This window comes from Thunnus thynnus, chromosome 10 (genome assembly GCF_963924715.1).
Source record: "Thunnus thynnus chromosome 10, fThuThy2.1, whole genome shotgun sequence".
NCBI lineage: Eukaryota > Metazoa > Chordata > Actinopteri > Scombriformes > Scombridae > Thunnus > Thunnus thynnus.
The window spans coordinates 15,601,655-15,627,967 of NC_089526.1; the positions used below are offsets into that span (position 1 = coordinate 15,601,655).

At 42.8% G+C, this 26,313-nt stretch overlaps 3 protein-coding genes across 7 annotated transcripts in view; 1 reads left to right on the forward strand and 2 right to left on the reverse strand.

Annotated features, from left to right (window-relative positions):
• Window positions 1-6,240, reverse strand: gba1 (glucosylceramidase beta 1). Its single transcript, XM_067601417.1, has 12 exons — window positions 6,105-6,240; window positions 5,848-5,925; window positions 5,535-5,726; window positions 5,299-5,445; window positions 4,413-4,546; window positions 4,121-4,293; window positions 3,941-4,030; window positions 3,685-3,832; window positions 2,729-2,953; window positions 2,019-2,182; window positions 1,794-1,910; window positions 1-605 (listed from the first exon to the last, which is right to left on the reverse strand). Exons 2-12 carry the CDS (start codon window positions 5,918-5,920, stop codon window positions 500-502), a joined length of 1,569 nt encoding a protein of 522 aa, XP_067457518.1. The 5' UTR covers window positions 5,921-5,925; window positions 6,105-6,240; the 3' UTR covers window positions 1-499.
• On the reverse strand, window positions 6,105-21,978 carry dap3 (death associated protein 3). The gene is made up of 14 exons (XM_067601418.1): window positions 21,879-21,978; window positions 13,851-14,079; window positions 13,628-13,669; window positions 12,170-12,283; window positions 11,959-12,060; window positions 11,657-11,765; window positions 11,003-11,095; window positions 10,752-10,882; window positions 9,915-9,995; window positions 9,186-9,350; window positions 9,023-9,082; window positions 8,821-8,910; window positions 7,781-7,898; window positions 6,105-7,676 (listed from the first exon to the last, which is right to left on the reverse strand). The coding sequence occupies exons 3-14, from the start codon at window positions 13,664-13,666 to the stop codon at window positions 7,591-7,593; spliced, it is 1,188 nt and encodes a 395-aa protein (XP_067457519.1). The 5' UTR covers window positions 13,667-13,669; window positions 13,851-14,079; window positions 21,879-21,978; the 3' UTR covers window positions 6,105-7,590.
• LOC137191373 (histone-lysine N-methyltransferase ASH1L-like) overlaps window positions 15,915-26,313 on the forward strand; it is a 15,999-nt gene continuing 5,600 nt past the window's right edge. For 3 of the 5 annotated variants that reach the window (XR_010930396.1, XR_010930397.1, XR_010930395.1), the window contains exons 1-3: window positions 15,920-16,450; window positions 19,309-20,204; window positions 21,103-25,222. Coding sequence is in view for 2 of the 5 variants with exons in the window: in XM_067601410.1 (XP_067457511.1) it covers window positions 19,521-20,204; window positions 21,103-25,222 (4,804 nt within the window). In the remaining 3 variants the exon portion in view is untranslated. Of the gene's footprint in view, window positions 16,451-19,308; window positions 20,205-21,102; window positions 25,223-26,313 lie in introns of all 5 variants that reach the window. The other 2 variants (XM_067601410.1, XM_067601409.1) reach the window with 2 other exon arrangements.

A 26,313-nucleotide genomic window follows, 5' to 3' on the forward strand; every position in this document is an offset into this window, starting at 1 on the left:
TTAAGGCTGAACAGTGTGTGCTTTATTTAAAATTAAAAACAAATTAAATAGCAACAGTGAAAGGCATTTACAAACTCTGTACATTATTTATATTCTTTAGAGATGTGAAAGAGGTCACTTCAAGCATCTTATTAGTTAAAAGTCAAAAAGGCACCAGTTGCACTTCAGCAGGTCACTCTGGTGTTGATACATTCATTACTTTTCCTGATCACAAATCAGTGCAGAAAAAAAACATTTTAGGATTATAAATGAAAACCAAATGAGGTGAGGTTGCTCTTGTTTGCAGAAGGTTAATTTAAGTGACCTGAAATCACTAAAGCTGTGCCAAAAAGCACAGCAGATAAGAAAATAATTTAGAATCTGTTAATTTTAAAAAAAAATGTGCGTGAGTGGCTCGATACTGAAAAAGTATTCCATGTAATAACTGTTTTGTTAATGTTGATGTTCCAGATGTAAAGGCTTACATTCAGGAGAAACATGTGTGAACCTGTACTAATGATCAGTGTGTGTTCCAAGCAAGTGTGAGTAAGGAATGAGCCGGAGCTGTGCAGGGGATGTAGCCCACAGCGGGATCCCAGACTTCAAACTGGATCTCTGATGACGACCTACAAAAAAACACAAACACATAGTTCAGTAGAATGAATTAAGTCATTCATGTGAAAATTTATTAAAGATCCCCTCTAGAAATGTTTTAAGATGTATATAAAATACCCTACTTTGAATAATAATTTCTGTCCAATATGGTTTGTCCACAAAAAAAGGTTAATTATCTCGTTATAATGACATCTCCCCCGTTTCCCTTATTAAAGTCAAGTCTAAATCTAATTTATTTATAGAGCACATTTAAAAACAACAGTTGAATTACAGAAAAATGTAAAACACAGTTAAATAATTAAAACAAAACAAAATAAACAGATAGGTAAATGTAATAACAATTTCATCATGCTATGAGAAATTACTCATAGCATGTGACTCAAAAGTGATTCTATAAAGGTGGGTCATTAGCTGGGATTTAAAGGTAGTGATAGATGGGGAGGATCTGACAGCGAGGGGCAAACTGTTCCACAGTCTGGCAGCATCGATGGAAAAAGCTCAGTCACCTTTTTGACCGGGAACATGGAACAGAGAGAAGTAACTGATCACAGGATCTGAGGGGTCTGGATATAGAATATGGACTGAGGAGATCACATTCAGAGCTTTAAAAATAAATAAAAGAATCTTAAAATCAATTATGTATTTCACTGGTAACCAGTGGAGGGAGGCCAGTACAGGGGTGATGTGGTCTCTTTTTTTTGGTGCCAGTGAGGAGTCTCGCTGCTGCATTTTGAACCACTTGCAGACAAGAACGAGGACTGACTGACTCCCATGTGAAGGGAGTTGCAGTAGTCGAGACGTGAGGTGATGAAAGCGTATAAAATGTCTCCAGATGAAGAATCTAACTAGAATCTATGAATACCAGGACTGGACATAAGATGTCTCCTACTTCACTGAAAAGTCAATTCCCAGTGTTTGTGCACTGGAGGCTTCAAGTTTCTGCATCACACGTGTAAGTTGCATACTTGCCCATGATTGGCTCCAAACTAGTTGTGATGTCACAAATCATGCTCGCAAGTACGTGCATTAAACTGGGAGAAATTTTCCTTCTTCAGCAGATGAAGGTGAAAACAGATTTCTAGTGTCAAACTCTGCACATACATCACTCTGCACAGTGCTCGAACATCCAACTGAAGCAACAAGAAGAAAAACACATTTTTGAGAGGAGGAGGACTTTAAACACTTTCCACATACAGTACCTATTGAGTATGATGAGCACCGCCGAGCCGTCCGGTCTGATGAAGGCAGAGGATTCCAAGTCTGTTGCTACGCTGGCAGACACACCCACTCTCTGAGACCCCTCCCACAGGAACTTACTGTGTCAAAAAAGGAAATTTCTTCAGATCTCATTTGACTGCCTGACAGGTGAAATATGCCATTCAGCATGAACAGTAAGAATGTAAGACTAAATCCTAGTCTGCTACCTGAAGTGGGCCATGCTGTAGAAGTTCGGCTGCTTGTAGAAGACGTCTCGCTGTGCATCCACTATCACAGGGCTGTCCACGAAGTTTTTAACCCAGTTTGGCCCACCAGTCTGGTCCAATGCAAGGTTCCAGTCAGTCCAGCCCACCACATAATGATTTAAATCCTGCCATGGAAAAAAAACCACACACATAGTTGAGTATTTGGCAACTCATGTGTGTTTTGTAACATTGTAGTAACATCTGTAAGTCAAGCTAATGGACTGGTGCCAGGTGTTTAGTTTAAATTTCACAAGGACAGCACATCTACATAAACACATCCCTCCTGATTCTCAAGAAGTCCAGGGAATGAATGCAACCATGACAAAACGGATAAAAAGAAGAGAGTCCAATTTCCTTTGAGAGAGAGAGAGAGAGAGAGAGAGAGAGAGAGAGAGAGAGAGAGAGAGAGAGAGAGAGAGAGAGAGAGAGAGAGAGAGAGAGAGAGAGAGAGAGAGAAGAAACAAAACACCAGTTCCAGCTTGCTTTGATGGCCTGCAGGCAGTATCTGGAGAGCGTGCAGCAGAGTGCAACTTCTAAACCTGCGCGGCAGCGTTGAGGGAGGTGACTCACCTTCCTGGAACAACTCACGGCTTGTCAAGTCTCACATCTGTTACCGTGGATCTGACTGAACAAGCATAACCCTCATGCAAAAGATAAAAAAACGATCTTACCTGTAGAATGTCATGTGCGTACTGTTCAGCCCTGTCCCAGCTCCCCAGCTTCACCCCTCTGTCCAGTGGGTTCCAGCCAGCGCAGGCCTCAGTGCCAAACAGGTAATACTCTGGGTAGAGGTGATGGGTGACTCCCAGGCTTATCTCAGCTGGGACAAGGCCGTCCATGTACCAGTGGACTGCCACACCGTGAATGTACCTTCCTGCATGAACATCATTTAAGACCTGGAGGGACAAGAGGAGACAAGACTTGATTTAAAGCGTGCTTTCATGTAAATGCGTGCAAGTACGGCACGCATGTATCTCCTCTTTTGAAAGCCCCTTTATAGAAAGAGCTTTGTTTAGTTTTTTTTTCTTCTTGTTTTTCCTCCTTTTCCCTAAAGACATGGTTTAGATTCTCTATGAAAAACAAACTTATCTCAGCTACAACACAAAACAAAGGCCTTTCTTCTGTTTGATTCCTATCAGCTGCATTATCCCTTTTAGCATCTTCCCTCCATGTTAACCATTTGGAGCTCAAAGCTGTGAAAAGTCCTTTATTCCTGCAGTTGCTTCACTACTGACTGAATGGTAGCTGACTACATTTGTTTTAGCTTTCTCTTCGCATCTAAACTATTTTATTCTATTTTAGAGACCAATTTTGGCTCAAGGACAGCTGTGAGTAAGTGGACCTTGAGCTAAGATTGTAAACTGGTGTTTCCAAGGTCAAGAATGAACCATCAAGTTCAACTTTTTTTTTGCTTGTTTATCTTATGTCTCTAATTTTGTTTATTTAAGTTATTGTGAACTGTGTTCTGCACTTACTGTTTTTAAGTTGTTGGTTTTTTTTTTTTTTTACATATTCTCTTTTGTTGTATGGATTTTATGTTGATTTCTTTTCTGCAACACCAGCGTAGTCTCAGGTAAAATAAAGTTTACCGTGACCTCTCCCACTATCTCTCTGTCCTTGGACTCACCACTTTAGCCCAGTGAGGCAGCAGCAGGCGGTTGTCATCTAGTATGAGGATATGCGTGTGTGGGTATGACGAAGCTTGCAGCGCAGGGCCCAAATCCAAGGCCACCCAGTCCCTCTGCTCCTCAGGAGTGAAGCCCAGGGCCTGGAAACTGCAGAGAGACAAAAATACTTCTCACTCTGTGATGAAATTTAGGAGCCATGATGCTCAATTTTGTGTCACATCTTTTGTTTGTATATAAAATCCTGTGAGGAGAGACCTGTAGTTTGTCATCTGCCCTGCAGAGGGCTCATTCCCTGTAGTCAGTGCCCAGAAGGTCAAGTTATATTTAGCATATTCCTCAAGGAACCTGGCAGGAAAGAGGGAAAAAAACAACCATCGGAATAAATTTCCCATGTATCAAGAATTATCAAAATGTTGAGATAAAGCAACATGTAACCTGATGTAGTAGTGAGCCCAGGTTTTATGCTCTTTGCCCCCTGGCTGGCCCTTCAAGGAGCCCTTTCCTGTGAGTGCACCATTAGTTTTCATCCAGGCGGGGGCACTCCAGGCGCTGCCCAGCAAAGACAGGGGGTGAGGAGACAAGGCCTGGGCACGCTGCAGCAGAGGGATCTGAGAGGAAGAGGAGGAGGAGAGATGAGAGGGATGAACTGAATGACGTTTGTGTGTGTGTGTGTGTGTGTGAGAGAGAGAGAGAGAGAGAGAGAGAGAGAGTAGGAGAAGAGAGAGACCTTCATGTTGATGTCCTCGGGGGCCAGTGTGAAATTGTCCAGGCTGTAGTCTCCATGTGTGTCAGCGTAGGTGTACAGACGGGTAGAGAAGTCACAGCTGGCCATGGGCACACGCACCACGCTGTAGCCGATACCTGCCAGACACACAGCATCACTGCCAAGTAGATAATAATTCAGCACTATCATTTATTTTCCGTTAGCTAAACCATATTGTGATGACATGTTTAGAAATGTTGTTCAAATGAGTGATTCCAAGCAAGTTGTAATGAAAATCTAACAAAATGAGTTATTGAAGCTTTTCTTTTACACATATAAAGAGTTTAGTCTCAGGTAAGTGATTCTGCATACATTTGTCATATCATGATATATACTGTAGATTAAAACATATCCTTATTAATACCCTAACTTAAACCCTCTTATAACAACTGCTATCAATGATGCTGCACGATGTGATGATGATTCTGACAATGTGGGGCCCTGAATAACTTGTACATAGAGACACCTTTCACAAAATATGTTAAATGCATTTTCTGTTGGAGCGGGATGACCGTTGCTATGTGAAAAACACAGGTTGCTATGTGTCCATATATGGGCCCAAAAGTGACACAGAAAATAAACAAATGTGGAAATCAATAAATTAATGCCTGAATAAATGTAGAAATAAATGAAAAAATGTAGAAATAATGTGGAAATAAATAAAGAAATGTGGATAAAAAAGAAATGTAGAGATGAATGAATAAATACATTAAATTTTATATATATAAAACAACTGGCATATGAACAGTCATAGTTTTTTTTTTAATGTATTATTACTCTGCAGTTGCATAGAAAGTGGTGTGTGTTCAGTGGTTATAGGTGTCCACATACTTTTGGCCATATAAAATACCTTCAGCGGAGAAGTACTGTCGTAGCAGCTGTTCCTGTGCTCCAGCAGAGAGGGACAGGATGTTGATGGCTGCTGCATCTGTCATGGCTCCACCAAACCCCCTGATCTTCTGGTACTTCTGGTAGGGAACAATGGTCAACCTGAGGCCTGAAAAGAGACACATGAACAAAAAAACAAAAAACACCTTCTCCAGCACGTCTGATATTGCAATAAAAGCTCACAATCTGCTCACTCACCTGCTCCGGTTCTGTTAACCTGGACTTGACCCTGGCCCGCCTCTAGTCTGCTGCCCGCCCTGCTGCTCAGGTAAGAGAGGTACTGTCCCAGAGGAGGGAGGGTGAGTGATCCCACACTGTCACAGTAAGTTGAATTACACTCACACACCACAGAGTCATGGCCAAAGTCCCTGGCAACACATTTATTGCTTCCTGGAAGAAGAAAAATAAGTCAGAGAAACATTTTTTTTTCAGTGTGACGGTGAAGAATGATTTACTTAACAAGCAAGCAACTTGTTGAGTAAATCAGCTGTTTTCTTTGGTGTTGTATTACCTGTACAGAGAGTCACTTCTACTGTGAGGAAAACAAGGACCAATAGGACAGATGATGACAATGACAACGCCATTTTATCTGGAAACAAAGTAGATACAAATTAGGCTCCGGAAGTATGAAATTTAACTAACAAAATCAGGCAGCATTTCAGACTAAAAACGGCAAATGAACAATGACACAACTGCTCTGTCCATTTAGCTGACACACACACATTCATTGTTTTGTCATTCAGAGCACTTTAGAGGAGATCGTCTCACTTTAGAGGATCCAGACAGAGACTCTCGCATGTCCTGCGGGTTAACTCAAGTATTTACACTGAGGCGTCACCTCAACTTTGTCCAAGCTGCCATACTAACGGCTCCCAGGCTGTTGGTAGTTTGTTTTTGACGATCCGGTCATGTGATCCTGTCAACGATCACGTGAACAACCGCGCAATGATGTGTAGCTGCCGCCAGGTGGTGCTGTTTCACAAAATGAGTTAGAATAAAAGATTGGACTTGTTTGACCTTTTGTGTTGTTTTGACATGGTTGTATAATATCTTCTCATAATAGATAATATCTGTTCTATAATACATCCATGTATTTTGATCTCATTCAGGATAAGCTTTTTGTTTATAATGACACAGGTTTTTGTGCTGTTGTCAAAACTAAAACATTCATTGCTTGAATTCATTTAAATAGACACATGACAATCTACTAGTTTCCTGAACATGTTAAGAAAAGAGTCATTAAAGGCACCTTAAATTCAGATTTTTTAAATTGTCATAGGCCAATTGGTTGATATCATTATCCCTTAAAAAAAAGTCCCTGTTCTGAATTTGGTAAAACTGCATTTTCGGATGACTCACCAGACAAAACTACATAACAATTCATAACCTTATCCTATTGTGCAATATGTAATTGTTGTAAATTATTTTTTTATGTGACTGTTAGATACTCTACACTGCCTTTTGGCAAAGTCTCTCTTGAACAGGAGAGCATGTCTCAAGAGTTTTTGGTTAAATTTAGGCTCAATAATAAATAAATTAATAACAGAAACTGATGTAATTGAATCTTTCTCCATGGTGTCTGGCTTACATCTGAATACCAATGACTGTGAACTTTTAGCAATTAAAGATTGCATGTTGACTTTGGTATTGCTCTAAAAAAAAGAAAGTGTCACTATGGATTTGAACTAATAATCATTTATTCTTGAGCTGCAAAGATTAGTTGATTAATCGATTAGTCGATCAACAGATAATTAACTATATTTAACTATTTTGGTGATCAATTACTTTTGTCAGTTTTGAAAGAATAAAGAAGAAATGCCAAATTTATTTGGTTCCAGCTTCTTAAATGGCTATATTTTCTGGTTTCTTTAGTCCTCTATGATGATAAACTGATTATCTTTGGGTTGTGGACTGTTAGTCGGGACAAAAGAAACATGTTGGGTTGCATCTTGGGCTTTGGGAAAGTTATTGACATGATTTTTCACCATTTTGTGACATTTTATAGACCAAACAACTAATAGATTAATCAAGAAAATAATTGACAGATTAATTCATAATGAAAATAATCATGAGTTAGAGCCCTAAATGACAAAGACAATAATCTTTTTTTACTTTGGTCACCATTTTATTATCAAAGTAACACACATGCATCATAATTTATAGACATTATAGACATTTGTATGTTTATGTATTTCTAGGACACTGATATGTGTGTGTATGTGTGTGTATGTGTAGGATTTAAGTCTCTGTGACTTCATAAGGCGGCACAAATTTTTTCGAACATCCATGGATTTCTGTTGCTCAAAAATATGAGTTCTTTCTTCCCTTCCTCTGCTCGGCCTGATGAGGAAAGAAAAAGAATCCAGAGTGACTAAAACAGAATCACATGAATGTTTGTTTTTGTTTTTTTTTAACAGAAAAGCAACCACAGTATCAACACTTACTCTGTGGATGCTGTAGCCAGTGGCGGTCCATGTAGTAGAGGTAACAGCTCTCAAACTCCCTCTCACTGTAGTTGGGCACTGACACCGGGATGAACGGGTCCATGCTGTCAAACCCTCTCTGATGATCAAACACACAGGTAGGAAGTCAACATGATGGACAAATCTGTTTTCGTCAGGTGAGGTTAACACAGAGCCCGCCGTCCTCATAAATGGTATGTTTGAACATGAAATGATCACACATAAGATCAACATAATTTAACTTCAGAAAAGGCTGAATACATCTGTACACATCAGCAATACAGACAATAAACTTGTAAGAAAAAACATTACTGAAAAATGGTATGAAATGCATCACAGGTCAGGTCAATATTTATATAATACTGATGAAAAGAGGAGGCGAAATCAATAATGCATATTTTAAAATATTAATTAACCCATTATATAATACAAGTTGAAGTCAAGCCCACATAGTCAATGGCCAAGAGATGAATATTATGCATAAGCGCAAGAGGCGGGAGATTGAGACTTGCAGATAACATTAAAAATGACCAAATATTATTACAAACCTCTGCAACAAAACCACCACAAGGTGCAACAGTGTCTTTGACTAAAATGATAGTGAGCAGTAGACAGGATGGGGACAGTACTGACGCATTTGAGAATTTACTATGTTTAAGTTTCTGTTCGGCAAAGCTTTGCTTATGTGCTTCTCCACTGTTCCAAATAACCCAGTTGATACAGAGAAAAGGCCTCTATGTGCTAAAAAAAACTCTGAGACTCATCCTTTGTTGACAAATGTCATATGTAATCAGTTTCCTAGCAATATTACTAGATACAATGGCTGTTTTGTTGCTCACAGACAACAAAAAACTTGAGATATCGTCCACAAAGCAACAGAGATGAATTGTGCAGTCTGGAGGTCAGCTTTGTAATTTCCTGACTAGTGGACAAGGTTAGAAAAGACAGGACAAGACTAAGCTGGTGTCAGAGCTCGAGGGCAAGTGTTATAGATAATACAGTACAGTAAAATGACCTCTGACCTCTCCCAGCAGCTCTTGAGGCAAGTAGTCAGATTTCGAAGTGTAGAGAGACCCGGTCTGAGACAGAGATGTGATGATGGCGCCTCCGATCTGAGACAAGAAGGTGAATGTTAAAGCAACAAAAAAAAACCTGAGATATATTATTATATAATATAATATTTTCATGCAACTGTGGTCAGCGCCTTTAGGGTGTTGTTCTCACCAAGTCATTCTTTATCAGCTTCCTCAGGTTATAAACCAAAGTGAGCTCCTCCAGATCCACCTGATGACAGTGAAAAGGAGACACATGTGAGATCTGTGGGAATTGAAGTGGAGGCATGAAGACAACTATGAGGAATGACAGGACTGTGAATGTGTTTTCTCACAGCGCTCTTATCCTCCTTCTTGATGGTGGATCTTCCCCACAGGGCGTTGACACCATCCACAGCCACGGCCAGGCGAAAGTCTGACCCTGGCTGCCCGCTTTGCTGCCTCAGCTCCTTCATCACCGCCCCCACCACATCGCTGCTGCTCTTTGCGCGAGATATACCCTACAGCGAAGGAAACAATGTAATATGTAGGGAAATCCTTCAGTATGAGATCTAATCACAGTAAGACCACAACAAGCTCACAACAACAGCCACAAAATATTAGTTTCTATGACAAGTCGGGTGCAATATGGCAGCACTAATGTCTGAAAGTTTCCCTTATTTTAGAGCAAATGGTAGCAGAACAAGATGACTGATTGGACAAAGTGAGAAATTCATAGTGATCTTTTCTGCCTTTGTCTGTGTGTGGTACAAAAACATTGCATTGATCCATCACTGTGCTCAGTTCATCGACTATTGATCACCACAAAGCACGGGCAAGGTGAAAGATGAAACTTAAATGATCCCTGTAGAGGAATCGGTGGGGCAGAGGGAAAGAATAGGTAATAGATAGAAATACAACAAACTGATGAAAATGTCTAAGAGGGGGAGATAAACCATCTGCATTTCTGATGAACACAAAAAAATACTAAGAACTAACGAAAAAAAATCAATAAACCAAGGTGGCATATCCAAACTCCCCACTCGTTTTGCATTTGTATTTCTCAGAGACAGCGGAGGACTCACCTGATCCACCAGCTCTCCTAGTAGACTTCCCTCCTCAGTGAACTCTCTCTTTGTCCACACATAGCGCTGCTTTGTCTTTATCTGGGAAGGAAACAGTGCGGTTTCATTGATAAGGTTTTCATTTGAGTTCCTGAACAAGGTTTCCGATGTTTTTTCCCCCCCTAATGTTTTCAATCTTCCCCACACAGGTGTTGCAGAAAATAAGATCTTAGGTTCACATGAAGCTAAAATGTTTTAGTTTGTTCCACGATTACTAACAAATGATTACCATCAATATCTCAACCTTAAATCTCAGACCTTTGTGTGATTATCTTGTTTAACAAAATGTGTGTATAGCACAAGTTACACTCTAACTAGACCATTTATCTTATTCTGTGACAGTATTTAGACTGTATGCATAGATTGCATATAAAACTATTGCATTCATATTTGTATTTACACTCTATAAAGCAGAGCCTGAGTACTTACTCATTTTATTAAAATGTCAGAGTTCCTCTCATATGATAAACCAAAAACACTATTTGCTAGATGCTACTGTGATATGCAGAGACTCTGTAAATTCAAACTCTTCCTTTTTCTGCAGTATATGTGGGTAAATAAATTCAGGTGGTGTCATTAAGCAGTTCAGTTACTTGTTATCAGCATGTGACAGACTCTGCTGTGAGAGCACAGTGAAGCCACATTTATGGTTTATAAATACCTTCGTGCTTGTTAACAATGTGACACATTTCGCACTCTACAAATCTTGATTTGAATGCCGTCTAACCAGATTCAAATCAGACAGCGTACCCCATGTAAATTAAGTCTGTTTGATTCTCACAAAATAAAAATCATTACCTTTGAAAGGAATTGCTCGTTGGTGGTCCTGAAGTTGCGCAACCATTCAATGGCTTGTAACGGCTGGTCAAAACGAGACGTGTTATAGGACGAAGGCAGCAGCTCCTTACAGTTCTTCACCCAGAGGTGGGCTGTTTGAGGCAAACACAGAGGATGGTGTCAGTCATAGGATGGTGACTGTTGACACATTCTGTATTTCTGCAATGCTTAAAATGTATGTGTGATGGTGTGTGTGTGTGTGCTTGTCTCACCATCAGGTATATGCAGCACCAGCCATCCTTGTGTATAGCAGAAGTGGACTGTGTGACAGAGAGACATCGTCTTTCCACTGCCCTTTAATCCATCTGAACAACTCGATAAGGTTAATAAACCAGGAGCATCAAGAGAAGAACAGAGTTTCTGCAGTGTTCACCAAATTAAATATAAGACTTTAAGATGTTTTAATACCACTTTTCAATAACACTTTTTTGTCAGTACTTGCCAGCTATAATTTCTAGTAATATAATTAATCAATTAATGTGACCTGGAGCCAGTAAGGAAGAAACTGATGGATGGGTTAACAAATTACAAGATAATTTATGTTTTTGCTAAAATTTTCACTTTCACTACCCATTATGAGTTGATGAACTTCCTGGCTACTGTTGTGAGCAGCAGCAACAGTGTTTGCTACAGCTCTGATGGTGCTGACTGCAACTCCACAGAAAAAAGGATGTCACAGCTTCCTGCAGCACAATTCACTGTTGCACCAGTTTCACTTGTAGTTTATAGATGTATAATGTCTCCTGACTGACAAAAAAAGTATAACTAATGCTAATGTCTACAACAGGCAGGAACTGCGTGCGTGTGTGCATGTGTGTGTGTGTGTGTGTGTGTGTGTGTGAGAGAGCAGATGTTTTAAAGGATACAGAATAGATATCGAAGAGCAGGTTTGCTGTTGTCAGTTTTCTTCAGGTAAGAGATGACCTCCAGTGCAGGCTGCCTCACCATCACACAGGCTTCATTAAACGTCTTCACCTGAAAGCATACACAAGAATCACTACACATGCTCTTTTTCAGGGTGTTCCTGAAAAGTGATACTTCCCTGGTTAAATAAAGGCCAAAAAAAAATAAATTTTTAAATATGTGTCTCAGACCACAAGATATATTATGAGCCAACAAGTCTAAAAAAATATATGTTTGTGTGAATAAAACATAAACAAGAACCAACCTGTTGTCGATAGCGCCAGGGGAGGCCATGAGGGAACACGGTACGGATGTGTGCAGGGGGTATAGTGTAATATTGTCCAATATGTTTCTCTGACTGACATGCCTATTGAGGAAACAAAGATTAGACACAGACACCGTCATGTGTGTTCATTCTGTCTGTTACTGATCAGCTCAAAAGCGGTCTGGACACCGTTGAAGCCAGATTCACTTACTGGATCTTTCTCATGTGTTCTGAAGACTGAGAAGGGCTCAGGTTCTGACTCTACAGCCACAGCCTCCTGCTGCTGGCCACATCCGCTGGTATGAAGGGATCGTACATGCGTTACCTGCAAAGGTTTAGATTGAATGAATGAATACTTTCATGGCGCACAGCTAACATGGGCTTAAAAGACATTGCAGGTAACACACATAATACTGTAACCCTATGGGTCAAAACATAATATATTGGATATAAACATAACAAATTGGTAATAAGCCATTAACAAAAACTAAGCCAAGCAGAGCTGCTATGATTAGTTGCCAACTACTAACTTAACTGCCAACTATTTTGATAATTGATTAATCATTTAGATGCATTTTCTAAAGAAAAAAAGTCCCAATATTCAGATTCCAGTCTGTCAAATGTGAGTATTTTCTGGCTTCTTTAGTCTTCTATGATAATAAACTGAATATCTTTGGGTTATGAACTGTTGGTTGAACAAAACAAGACATTTGAGGACAACATCTTTCACCATTTTCCAACATTTTACAGATCAAACAACTAATCATTTAATCTAAAAAATAATCAATAATGAAAATAATCGTTAGGTGCAGCCCTTAAGCCAAGTCAACATCCTTGTACGTAATCATGTACTGTAGTCTACATTCATCTTTCATGTTGAGCCGGGATGTCTGGCAGGTTGAGGGTGACATGTTGGATGCTGTATGCAGCATGTTCACAATTTTGGTTTGCTTTATATTTCATCAAACCATTTTTCTAAACAATTTTCAAACAACAGTCTTAAAAAATAGGTTCATAGGTTCTGTCTGACACTGAAACAGGTTTTGATTGCTGTAATCATTCCTGTGGTTCATACTGACAATTAGACGATCCCTTCCTAAAGCACTTTCAATGTAAGTGATGGGGGCCAAAATCTCTTTGTGCAAAAATGCAGTTTGATCTGAAACTAATATGAGGTTTCAGCAGCTTGAGTTAGTCAAATCAAGTGGATACCTTCCACAGTTAACGTCCACAGTTAATGTCTTTTTAGTACGAATTCCCTGTGTTATCCTGTTGAGCAGCAATGGGAGGACAGTGACAGAAAGAGGGAAGTTTGTACTAAAAAGGCTCAAACTTTGGAAGATATCCACTTGATTTGACCAATTTGAACGACTGGAGCCTCAAATTTGATTGTGGATTCTGTCTCCCATCACTTACATTTAAAGCACACTAAGAAAGGATCTTTAAATGGTCAATATGAACAGGAGGAGTGAAGACAGCAAGAAAAATTGTTTCAATGTTCACGTGGGCACCTGAGGGTTGGAAAATTGTGAAACAGTGAAACTATTTCTTGCCTCCTCGCCTTACAAACGGGGCAACTTGTCCTGTATATCACTGTCAGGGTTATGTATCTGCAGCTTCCCAAATAACGCAATGGCACCAGAAAACACACTGTTTATAGCTATCTTACCGTTTGTCGTAGTCTGAAGGACAATCTTTGAAGGGCCATGATCTAAAATAAGGAGGACATAGTGAAATAAGGTTACATTCGAGGCAAATAATGCACGAATACACACACCAGTGTCCTGTAACCTTGCGTAAACACTTAAGTTAGCAACTAGCTGCTGGAGGCATGTAATCTACAGGCAATGTTAGCTGTTTGCTAAGCTATTTGAGCACAAATAGCCGTTTACCTGCAGGTCAGTTCATTAAAGATTAAGTGACGACAATTTCTGTGTATATCTCCTACTGACAGACGTCCCAGGAGTCGGTTACGGAAAGCGTGAAGTACACACGTCCAGTCGAAGTCAATGTGCCAGATCTGTCACGGACACCGCCATCATGCAGCACTGAGCAGGAAGTGACGTAACGCCATCCCAATTCTTTGTAGCCAATCAGGTCGCACGAGTCAGGCGACAACAACTGGGGAGAAAATGGAGTTTTATCAGACTTTGACACATTTCACCTGTAATCATTCAAGCATTTAGACAATGACAGCTCTAAACACACTTGGGAGGAGATCAATAATGATTAAACCATTTGAAGAAGGAAAGTTGTGTTTGAAAGCATAAAATATTTTGACAGGAGATCCAGGGAGATTTTGCCTCAAGACACAAAGGGCCAATTAAAGTACTTTAAATCCTATAATCTCAGTTGACAAACTGAGATCTATTGTGGCTCTAGGAGGATAATATAAAAAGCAGATGTTCATATGGGAAGAACAAAACTGCATAATTTCATTTTTAACTCGCTTAGTTACTTAATCGTCAGATTTCCACACATGTATGTAGAAAAAGGCACAGCCTAAAGTAAATATCCTTTATATGAAATGTATAGATATGTCTGGTTCACCAAATTTGCAATGAATATGCATCACTAAAGTATGTTATCAACTAAGGTGAGTCCTGTATTATCAGGCTACTTAGTCTCTGTCTAAATTTATTTAAAGGCCTATACTCTCAAAAGTTTATACTGTGCTCCCATGATGCATATTCCTCAAAGTTGTGTTTAATCAAAATGTCTCAAACTAATTTACATACATGGGTCCAGGTAGTGCAGCTACTATGAAATAGGTGTATTGGTTATTTTCTGGGTCTTGATTTGAACTTGACAGGGCGCATACATACAGCACAAATTGTGGGAGATGAGGGGTAGGAGGGATTCACATGGGCTCACCAAAACCTTTTTACCCATGGGCCTCCTATAAAACTTAATCTGGTAATGTGAATGCCCCAGGACCCAGACTCCCAGGACCCCAGGTTCACTGTATGTAATTTTCTTTGGAAATTGTGTTCTCCAAATTTTTGAATATGCCCCACGACAGCACAATATCAATACTAATGACATTATGAGAAGTCCTGCATCATTACCTCATCATCAAGCTCTGTCTTGTAGATGGCCCTGAATCAAGATCTTTTTAAAGGAACTTTTAGGTGATATCCTCAAATGGTGCATATTCATAAATAAAATTGTGTATTCTTATTTCAATGACCCAAAACAAATGGATATACAGCATATATTTTACTGAGTTTCTAGGTAAAATATAATGTCATATACATAGTACTTGTGCTTAATTGGTTTTTGGAGGTGACTGCACACATACAAGGGGGTGAAGGGGGTGGTCAGTAGGGTTCCTAAGACCCCATTGTGGGTTAATTCAGCCATGTATATAGACCTATTAACAAAAACTAGTTGCAGTAGTAATTAGTATAACCACTTTAACTACTGCTGTTAGCACCAAATAACACAATACTACTAATAATGATTAGTATGCACTTTGACTAATATTTCTATATTTGTGTTGTCGCTGTATTTATGTTAATACTGATTAAATATATTTAAAACATGTATATAAAAATATAAGTTTCGGTGTTTGTAATATAAGATATAGCCGTGTTATACCTGCTTAGACACTAGTTCGGGAAAACATCGCTTAGTTTCAAGTCAGTATTTTCTGTTGAACTAATACATAAACAGCTCTATGTTAAGTTTTTCATAAGTGCTTACAGACCAGCCTCCTTTTCACTTGAAAGCAACATGACTTTCAAAGACGTAACTTTTGAGCAGATCCCTGAAAATCCTACCAGCAGTCTACTTTAGCCAAGTCGTCGCCATTTTATTAAGCGTCTAAATAGCCCTCCCCAGTCGCCTATTATGAACCGCAATGAGATCCTGTGCTGTTTTACCTCCTCCTCTGGCCACATGAAAATGGCCACGCAATTGCATTCCCGCACACCCACCAACCACTCTGCACTGTCAGCCTGTAACCTAGCACACACACACACACACACACACACACACAAACACACACTCACACACACACACACGCACAAACACACGCGCACAAACACGCACACAATGCTGCAGCCTTCAGCCCGTCGTCATGACACGTTAACAGCTTGTATGCATACGAGAGCAGCACAATCTCAGCCATTATTACTGGCGGGAGCGATGTAACTTTCCCCGAGAGAAGTGGGCAAAAAAAAAAATAAAAAAATAAGATCCAGTGTAACCAGTCCGCCACCTAGCTGCGGAGACGCGCCTACGGAGATCTGTCGACTGTATGATTATGAAAACACCCGCGCCAATGTTGTTGCACAGTAGGCTCTGCGCTCCGATGAGACCGAAACTCGGTTTTAGGGGGTGTTTTAACCTCCGCCGGCCGTAGTTATGTAATCAAAGCAACATCTAATGCACCAAAAGCTCCGGATTGCTGCTGGTGCGAAGGGGAGAGCAGGACAGCAACACCTTAACCTCCTGCCTAAACGCAGTTGGCTCCGGGACGCGCTCTCGGGTAAGTAGCCTACGTAGCCTTATTACAGCTTGTCATGGCAGTCTGTATTAATGTGTGCAGGCCTGTCATCATCAGCGAGCCCAGAGCACTGTAGGGTAGTGAGAATTTTGTGCATCCGCTTTGCGCTAATTTTATCCCTTGTTGCTGAGTGTGTTTCCCCCCTCTGTTCTCCGTGCATGGTGATATTTCTTATTTCAATGTTGCTGACACCAGCAGAAGGGCTGGCAGAGGACAGATAGAAGAGAGAGGAGAAAAAAAAAGGTGGCACGGCACTAATCCACATCACAAACACTACCCAGCGAGCACATTTTTTGATGCTGCGTAGCCCCCACTTCCATATTGAGTTTTAATTTGCAGCTGGGTGTGTTTTAGGAGGCGTAAATGTGGGATATATTTCGTTATGGAGATAGGAGTGACGACAACAACAACACGTGCATGTGTGTATCATTTGTAAGTGCGACAGCATCAGGCGGATAGTGATTTTCCGAGGTGCGCAAAGTCATTATGGAGAAGGAAGCTCCTGTTGACGTCCCAGTAAACCAGTGATAGGTTGCTCCAGTGCGGTAACACCCCCACTGCCCATACTGTATCTACAGTAGCAACATCAGTCAGCCTACGCAGCTGCGACCTGGGTACACAATGTACGACCAACACACTTCTGATACACTAACTAGGGGAAAGTATGTGTGTTTGTGTGTGTATGTATGTGTGTGTGTGAGAGAGAGAGAGAGAGAAGAGGAGGAGGAGGAGAAGGAGGAGGAGGAGGAGGAGGAGGAGGGAGACTCACGTGAGAAACTTCCCTGTATATGTGGAGTGAGGCTGCTGCACTGACTGTGAGGCTTTCATGGTTCAATATTTTGTGATGCCATCACAGCAGCCTAATTTCCAGCTGGGTTTGCTCGGCTCATGCTGTTGTCAGGCAGATGATAATGGTGTTGTAGTTATTGATGATAACACCGTCATGGGATGGTGATGATGGCTGGAAATATGGTGGGCCATTATCATGATTTAATCGTCGCCTCAGCGCTGCCGAGGAACCACACTGACTACAGTGTCAGGTCCACCCATCATCCTGTCACTGGAAATAGCTTCTGGTCTAATGTTAGAATAATTTTGAGTTATGTTTGAGAGGTATAGCTATGGAGAGTATAAAAGGCGATTAGTATGCACTTTGACTGATGTTGAATGGGTTTGCCCTTTTAAGTTTGAAAACCTGCCACTCTTAGTCTCTTCTTATAGTCTCTTTGCACAACAGGAGTGAAACCCACATGGCTCGAGCTTCTCCTCGGGCCTGTATCCTCTTCAGTTTGCTCTTCTTCATACGGGTCAGGCTTGTAGTAATGGTGATGATAGAGGTGGCTGCAGTTATTCAAGAGGACCACTGTCCATTTCTACGCTCATTTTATTTTATTGTGAGGAGGTTTGGCCTTGGAAATGCTTTCCAAAACTGTTACATAACAGCAGTTACTGGAACAGATGTTGATTTGAGCTCAGTATGATTCAAGGAAAAGGGTTTGGGTGTGGAGGGACCAAGAGGCAGGAGAGATAGCCCACTGAGCTCTTAAATGAAAACATTATCTGAGATGCTCTTGTAAGTTTAAGGGGGCAGTTCAGTGTGTTGAGAGACAGTTAAGCTATTTCATAAGAGGCTCTTGGGAGAGAGCTGAAAAAGAATGCTTGGCAGGGTGTGTTTTATTAGAAAATGGATGAGTGTCTGTCTCCCTTAATGAGAGAGAGAGTATAATGAAGGAAGCATGACAGAAGATGCTGCTTCCCTTTGCCGTGGTAGGTTAAAAATTGGGCTGAACGCGGTACGAGTAAGAGTGAAAGTTTTTCTGGTGAGGAGAATGTTATTTTAGGGTGTGTTACTTGCTGTAATGTCACATTAAAAGTCCATTTACAATGGGGTCAATGAAAAGCTTACTTGACTTAGAGGAAGCAATGGGAGGAGGAGGAATTTGCACTCCTTTCCAAAAATAAGTTTTACCCTTTCCTACGGATTTGTGTTACCACTACTGAAAGGGGAGGAGGGGAACGGTCGGATCGTGAATGGAGGGATTTAGGTTGGAGAGGAGGAAAAGAACGAAGTGGAGGAGGAAATATGGTTCTGATTAACATGGATACAGTGCATGAGTTGACCATTTTACTGTGTGGTCTACACAGAGAGAGAAAGAGAGAGAGAGAGAGAGAGAGAGAGAGAGACAGGATGGGACCAATAGAGAATGCATGCAAAAGCTTACAGCCAAACATGAAAAGGGGAGTTTCGGAGAGAAAAGAAAGTACAGCAGAGCAGAGGGAAGGGTGGGAGGAGAAGTGCTTGTGGGAGTAGCTGAGAACAGAAGGAGCAAAGACGGTGGGGAGAGGAGGGGAGGAGACTGGATCAAGTGTTTGAATAAGTGAGGAGCTGATTGATTGATATATTGATTTGAAGAGAGGGGGGGCACAGTCAGGATTAGAACATAAGTAAAAGTGTGGCGGTTTAAGTGAGTGTGTGCTGTCTTTCAGAGGTGCCGTTATTTACCGACTGTCAGAGAGAACTAGCTGAGGCTGTTTTTTAAGAATGTGAGTGAGTAGGTCTCTCTTCCAGTTAATGCAGAAATTCTGGGAATTGGCAGCGTTGATTGGTCTCCTGGGTTTTCTGTATGATGAGATCATCTCTGTGGACACAGACTTTAGCACCTCTCTACAGCTGCCTGCGGGAAGGGGACTTTCCCCTCAATTCCTGTGCTGCTGCTACTCAGCATCTGAGCTCACTGAAATGACTAATCACTGGCCTCTCTATCTTTCTGTCTTTGTCTGTCTGTCTGTTCCTTCCCTCTCTCTCTCTCTCTCTCTGTCTCAAACTTACTCCTTCTCAGCTCAAGCCTAAAAGTACAAGAGAGACCTTCCTCCGCTGGATGAAGGAGCCTAACTGTACTGTTACAGACTGTTAAAGGATCTTTTTTCAAATCTCCTGACCTACACCTGCAGGCTGCTCTCAGCACTTGACCTCACCAGCCCCACCGGAGGCATTTAAACGTGTTATACTGGGAACCCCACAGCACCCTGTTTCTCCCCCCTGACTTCTCTGATGGACCAGAGAGTGAAGGGGGGTACCCCTCCAACCACGAACTCCACTCTGGACCCCTCCCCTGCACCTGAAGATGCTGACCAGGACCAAGTGGCGGAGAAAAGGAGGAGAGGTGAGGGGGAGAATGGAGATGTAGGGAAGAAAGAGGAGGAGAGAAGAGGAGCTGGGAAAAAGAGAGAAGGAGACAAGGGGGCAGTACTGGAGTTGCTCATCGAGGGGCGCTGTGGAAGCGCAGGGCAGCAACAGCTTCAGATATCTGGCAGAGAGACTAGCTGCCCTGAGGGGAATGTACGACTCCGGATTGGACTCCAGGCCAAACGCACCAAGAAGCCGCCCAAGATTTTGGAGAGCTATGTCTGCAAGCCCACCATCAGGACCTATCAGAGACAGGCCAGGGGGGGACTGCTGAAGGGGGATGGAGAGGGAGGAGCGGGCCAACAGAGTAAAACCAGTTCTACTCCAGACGAGGCAACCAGGGAGAATCGCTCAGGCTTGGATGCTGTCCAGACCACATCCAAACAAACTGCATCTGCTGCTTCACCACCAGTTGCATCATCATCATTATCATCGTCATCATCATCTTCGTCATCGCAGCCACTGTCTTTATCATCGACATATACTACAGCTCCTACCCCAGCCTCAGTCCCTGCCATAGCCAGCCAAGGGACCAAGTCTGCCAAACAGGTAAGTTAAGGGCAATTTACCTCACACGCACACAGTCTTGTCATCTGTCAATGTTAAACCTATTATTAGTTGAAGTTAGCTTAAAGTGGGAAAAAACCCAGAGGGATACAGTGACTGAAGGTATTAAAGGCACAAATGTTATGTAGCTCTGTTTTGCTTTTTGGAGTTAACCACCAGACATGTTTATGTGGTGCAGAATTGCCCCGCTTTGTGCTCAGTTGTAATAAGGTCAAATGAACAATTGTCTCAATACTGAAACCTAAGCAGCGCATTTGAATAAACAGACCTATAAATAGGATAACAGCACAGCAACCACTTGGAGCTATTACAGACATTGGTCCATCAGTCCTTATGACAATCACCCAAAGGGAAGCTTATTGCTTTAGCTGCACAAACGCCACTCAAGCTGCAGCATACCAAAATTACAGGACAAGTACGAAATGTCAAGCCTTCTCATCTGTATTAGTGGCAATTTATAGCTACCAATAGCACAGCTTTCTCTCTCTCTCTTTCTGTCTCTGCCTGGCTCTCTATATCTGTCCCTCTCTTCTATTTTTACATCCCCTCTTTTCTCTACCTGCTCTCATTTATCTTTCACTCCCCCTCTGTCCCTGTCCCACTCCCTTCCTCTCTGCTTCTCTGCCTTTGTATTTCTCTTTTCTGTGTCAACCCCATTCCTGTTTCCATCACCTCACTATCTCCTTCTACTCAGTGTGCCCTCCTTTCTCTGCCTGATTGAGTCATTTTGTCCTCAGTCTCTCTTTTAATGGGCAGACAAAAACAAAAACATTTTGGTTATTGTGTCTTCTCCATTGTCCTTCACTGTTGTCATCAGCAAACTAATGGATGTCGCAGCCATTGCTGTCTATGACTGAGATTGCGTGTTTGCATTCCCCAGGTTCCTATCAAACTGGCAGATAAGACAGAGGCGAATTCAAATGGCTCATCTGAGAGAGTGAAGAAAGAGAAGCTTCCTAGCGTCAATGGCCAGCCAGTACCTGCTGGACTCAAACCCTGCTCGCCCACAACAGACCAGACAGCTTCAACAACCTCTTCCACCCCATCCATCCAAACGCTCTCTGCGACGGAAACCAGGAATGAAGGAAAAACCTCCAAGAAACATAATGGTTTGGTGCAGACAAAGAAACAGAAGGGGCTATCGAATGGAAAAGGCTCTGCTGACAGCCTTGGCAATACCCCTCCTTCGAAAATCAAAGTTGGAAAACACAGCAGTTCCTCCTCTGTTTCTCCCATGGACTCGTCTACAAGACCTCCAGTCTCCACCAGCTCCTATAAGAGTAGACCAGACTCTCCTTGCTCTCCCTCGGTCACCCCTAAACCACAATCCTCCCCCACTGTGGATCCCTCTTCGGCCCAATCCCAAGATCAGGATCCCTCCCTACAGCCCTCACAAGAGAAAAAGAGAGAGAAAGAGAGGAAAGTGAAGAAAGAGAAACGGAAAGAGAAAAAATCAAAGCGAGATAGGTTGGAGGCTGAAAGAGCAAAGAGTGAAAGCAGAAAGGAGGAAGGCAAAAAGAAGAAAAAAGAGAAAGGGAAAGATGGTAAATCGAGGCACGGTAAAGAAAAGGATGAAAGACATAGGACTGATGATACATGGAGGGATGAACTCAAGACTGAAAGAGGAAAGGCTGAGAAAAAGAGTGATAAGCTTACCCCAGACGGACAAAGAACAGAAGATAATAATGCAAAATGTGGTGAAACAGTTGACTGTGGTAAATTAGATAAAACCTCTAAAGTAGTGAACCCAGGAAGACCAGATGAGAAGGACAGGGCGGACGACAGTTGCAAACCAGTTAAACAAGCTGAGCCAGCAACAACAACAGGTGACACCAGTAAATCAAAAGAACAAGATGTCTCAAGACATTCAACTGTGCCTCCAAACCACCCCTCTTCTTCTGCTCCTCCCTCTCTGCCCACTCCTCCTGCCCGTGCCCCCGTTTCTCCCCCTTCCTCCCCCCAAGAGCAGGACAGCAGACCGCTCAAGAAACGTAAAGCCAGGCGGCCCAGCTGGACCAAGCTGGTGCACCGAGCTCAGAGGGCGGAGAATCAGGAAGCCCCCTCAGATTCTCAGCATAATCCTTTACTAAGTTTTCCCCAGAACCCCAAGACGTCCCTTCCTGCCAAGACTGCTATTCAGCAGACTGATGAGTCACACCCAGCTCCCTCTAGCTCCTTAACCAGCAGCTCCTCCCCTCTCTCTTCTGCAACCAAACCTTCATCCCCAAAGCAGAGTCACCCCACATCAGATCCTAGCCCCCCTGCTTCCAGATGCCCTGTAACCCCTTCCCGAAAAAGGGGCCGCCCTAAATCCCACACCTATATCTTAGATGAACCTCCCCCTAGACTGTCACCAAACGCCATCCCAACTGAGGTGCCGCCTTTGGGGTGTGACGGAGTTCAGAAAGCCCCTGTGCTGGAGCCAAGTCCAATACTGCAGAGTGCTGCACAGTCTAAATCCAGCCCGAAGAAGCGTGGCCGTCCTCCCAAACGACCCCTCCCTGAGGACCAGAGTGGAGATGCACTGAATCAAACTGATGATACCCTCAGGAGTACAGATTTTCATCCTCCTGAAAAGGGAAACAGGCAGCTAAAGATCAGGAGGCTGATAAATGAGATGAAGAAAAGAAAGAAGAGGAGACTTCACAAAGTAATGCTGTCTGGGTATGTAGGGAAGGAGGCAAGGAGAAGCGAGGCAGCAGATGGCGAGACCTCTTTAAGAATGTGTAAATCGATAGAGACTACAACAGTACACACGCTCTCAGCCCTGTCCTCCTTTGGGGGTAAGCTGGGCCCTCAGATCAATGTTAGCAAGAGAGGGACCATCTACATGGGCAAGAGGCGAGGACGCAAGCCTAAAGCTCAAACAGCTAACCTAAATTCCAACTCCCAGAACTACACTCAGTCGTCTCTGTTTACCAATCCCTCTGAAACATCTCTCTTCTCGTCTAACCAATCCCAGCCTCCTCCGTCTCACCCCTTTCCCTCCCCATCTCTCACCCACTCCAGTGGGGCCCAGAGCCCTTACAGTGAGGGAAGCGTCACAGAACCTACATCCCTACTTTTTCCTCACCCTTTCTCCCTCCCTTCCCCATCATCCTCCTGTACCTCCCCCCGTCCTCCCTCCTCCTCATCCCTCTCTCCCTTTGTGAAGAAGAGTTGTCCATGCCAGGGAAGGCATCACTTCCCCTTTCACCAGTCTTCATGTAAGCTGTCCTGTCCCACCCCTCCACTGCATCACACACCTGGCTCTCCTGGCCACCTAAAAGAGGCCACCCCCTCCCCCAGGAGCGAATCGCACAGCGAAGAGACGTTGCCTAGTGACAGCGGCATTGGAACGGATAACAACAGCGTCTCTGAGCGAGGGGAGATGAGGGGAGCTCGAGGCATGCTCAGGTTGGGTCAAGGGTCAGTGATTCTAGGGGGTCAAAAACACTCCTCTTTTGTGGACCGTTCCTCCTCTGTCTCCTCACCCCTCTCTCACATCCCTAGACACACAAACCCCATCACCAACTCGACTACTCTGGAGCAGCACAGAGATAGACACAGGCACAGGCGGAGGGATTACGACTGCTCCTCTTCCTGTACTTGCTTGTGCCCGTGCCCCTGTCCAGGACACAACAAGTGCACTCATTCGGACTATTATTCTTGCCTTGGGCACAATGCACTGAAGAGACAGAAAAATAAACACAAGAAGAAGCACCAGCAGCTGCACATGCAGGATCCAGAGTTTCTGTCTGAACTAGAAGATCTGATCGCTCAGTTCAGCGAGGTCCATATCGGAAGGAGAAGTTGGGCAAGGACAGGATTGGGACAGGGATTTGATGGGAGCGGAAACGCTGCTGGGGGAAGGCGCCATCACTCTTCCTCTCATTCTCTCCGCTCCAACATCTTCAGGATCAATCTGAATGGCTTTTACTCGCCTCACCCTTCATCTTACTCTGCTAATCCCTCCTTCTCCCCCCAGCCTTTCTACCCCTGCCAGCCAGTGCATTGTAACAGAAAGCCGGACCGTAGGCAGTGCGGTTGCCCTTCAAAGTTCCAGGAGACCATTGAAAATATGGGCTTTTACAGCAGCTATCCCCCAGCCACAACACTTTACCACCACCTACCCAGCTCCTACCCGCTTCCATCTCCACACCAGTACGCCCCACATCAGCCCCACCATGCCCACTTCCTCCTCAACCCTGCTAGATTCCACAGACGCAGGAGCAGGTTGCTGAGGGAGGGAGCTTTAGGAGGAGAGGTCGAAGGAGATATGGGAGGAGGCGGTGGAGGAGGCCCACACCTCAGCTCAGGGTTCACATCCAGCCTCTCCTGTGGCTGTGGCAGGAGCGAACACAAACACAAACACAAACATCGTCACAGGCAATGTGAGCGAGACATGGATGACGAGGAGGAGTTGCATGAGGATGAGGAGGAAGACGGTATGGAGAGAGAAGGGCTGTCCAGTTCAAAGCCAAGGTCAAGATTCATTTTAGGGCAAGGAGAAGGAGTAAGGAAAGGGACAAGAGGAATGGGGAGTATGATGTCGCCTTGGTTATGTGAGAACGGAAATGATTCCTTCTCCTCTGCTGCTGCCTCATCATCTTCATCTTCAACCGAGAGGTTCAAACATACATCTCTCACCTCACTGGGCCTGGGTTCCTCTCACCTGTCTTCATTTGGAGGAGGCTGGGGTGGCCTGGGCCAGAGTTGGACTAAACTCGGGGGCCTTGGAGGTACAGGATTTGGAAACTCCAGCTGGAGATCCTTCAACGGGGAGCGACACACAGGCCGAATTATTGAATCAGACGGAGAGGACGATGATGGGGAGGACGTTCAACAGTCACATCTGTACAGGACGTCCCCATCCCCGACACATACCAACCTGTTCACATCAGCTGCCATGGCAACAGGGGGGCGCGGTCTGAGGAGTGGATTGGCCAGTAGGAATCAAGGAAGTGGAGACCGGTCATGGAGGAGAGACGAGCCAGCTTGGACAGAGAGGAGAGAAGCAGGTGAGTATGTGTAAATGATTTAATCAATAGATGCATGAATGAACAGATCACAGACATGTCTTTGCTTCTGTTTGGTTCAGTATGAGGTTTAGAGCTGTGACTAACGATTATTTCATCATAGACTAATCCGCCGATTACTCATTGATTAATCATTATGACTATAAAATGTCAGAATATTGTAAAAAAAAACAAAACAAACAAAGACTGTTATAATCTCTTAGACCTTACAATGACAAATTGTCTGATTGTCCGAATTCCAAAGATATTCAGTTTAATATAATTTAAGAGAAAAGCCTCAAATTAGTAGACAAAACTAACACATTTTTAGCATTTTTGCTTAAAAAATAACAACTATTTGATTATAAATATAGAGGCTGGTTCATTTTCTGTCTTGTTTAATCAAGTAATTGTTGCAGCTCTAATGAGGTTATGTCAGCTGTAGATGCAATGGACGTACTGCAATGTTAGTATTTCACTGGCTGGAAACTGTCTGTGCTGATAAATGTAACAAAAGCTCCATTGTTAACATTGTTTCTTGACTTGTGTGAATAATGCATAATTGTATTCTGTTATATTGTTTCACTGAGAGAAAGTATGAATATATTAAAATATTGACAGTAATCTAGATAATATTGAAAATCCAAAATCAACTATGCTTATCATTGAATACAACAATATCAACCAAATCATAACAGCTAGCTGACTGACAAGGATTTATACCAAGAGCCTCTTTTCACTTTCGCAATATGACAGATTTTTATATTTGCACAATGTGGAAATGAGATCGTTGCAGCAATAGTTTGCCCAATATAGTGACAGCATTGCTTTTTCTCAGGTGTTGTTGAGCCACACATCAAAGCCTGGAGAGTGTTTGAGAGGAAATCAGACTCCGTTCTTTTTATAGCCAATTTCTGACTCCTTCTGCTGAGCAGGGGACGTGCTTTACACGCAGCCACTCAGCAACCACTCTGTTGGAATTTTTAAAAAGTGTTATAGCAGGAGAGCAGCATCTTGATGGGAATCTGCCAGAAAATCTTTGAAATCTTCCCGGTCTGTAGCGAACCGCACACAGTTGCAGCCCAGGGCTACCC

Bases quoted from the DNA above. Each gene is read 5' to 3' on its own strand.
- gba1 (XM_067601417.1), bottom strand. From the start codon at position 5,920: ATGGCGTTGTCATTGTCATCATCTGTCCTATTGGTCCTTGTTTTCCTC. The intron at 2,954-3,684 runs GTGAGTCCAAGG...TTGTCCCTCCAG, and splicing joins TGCCTCACTGGGCTAAAGTG to GTCTTAAATGATGTTCATGC. The intron at 2,183-2,728 runs GTAAGATCGTTT...TTTCCATGGCAG, and splicing joins ACGCACATGACATTCTACAG to GATTTAAATCATTATGTGGT.
- dap3 (XM_067601418.1), bottom strand. From the start codon at position 13,666: ATGGCCCTTCAAAGATTGTCCTTCAGACTACGACAAACG. The intron at 9,083-9,185 runs GTGAGAAAACAC...CACTGTCATCAG, and splicing joins AGAAGGAGGATAAGAGCGCT to GTGGATCTGGAGGAGCTCAC. The intron at 7,677-7,780 runs GTAAGTGTTGAT...TTTCCTCATCAG, and splicing joins CTGGCTACAGCATCCACAGA to GCCGAGCAGAGGAAGGGAAG.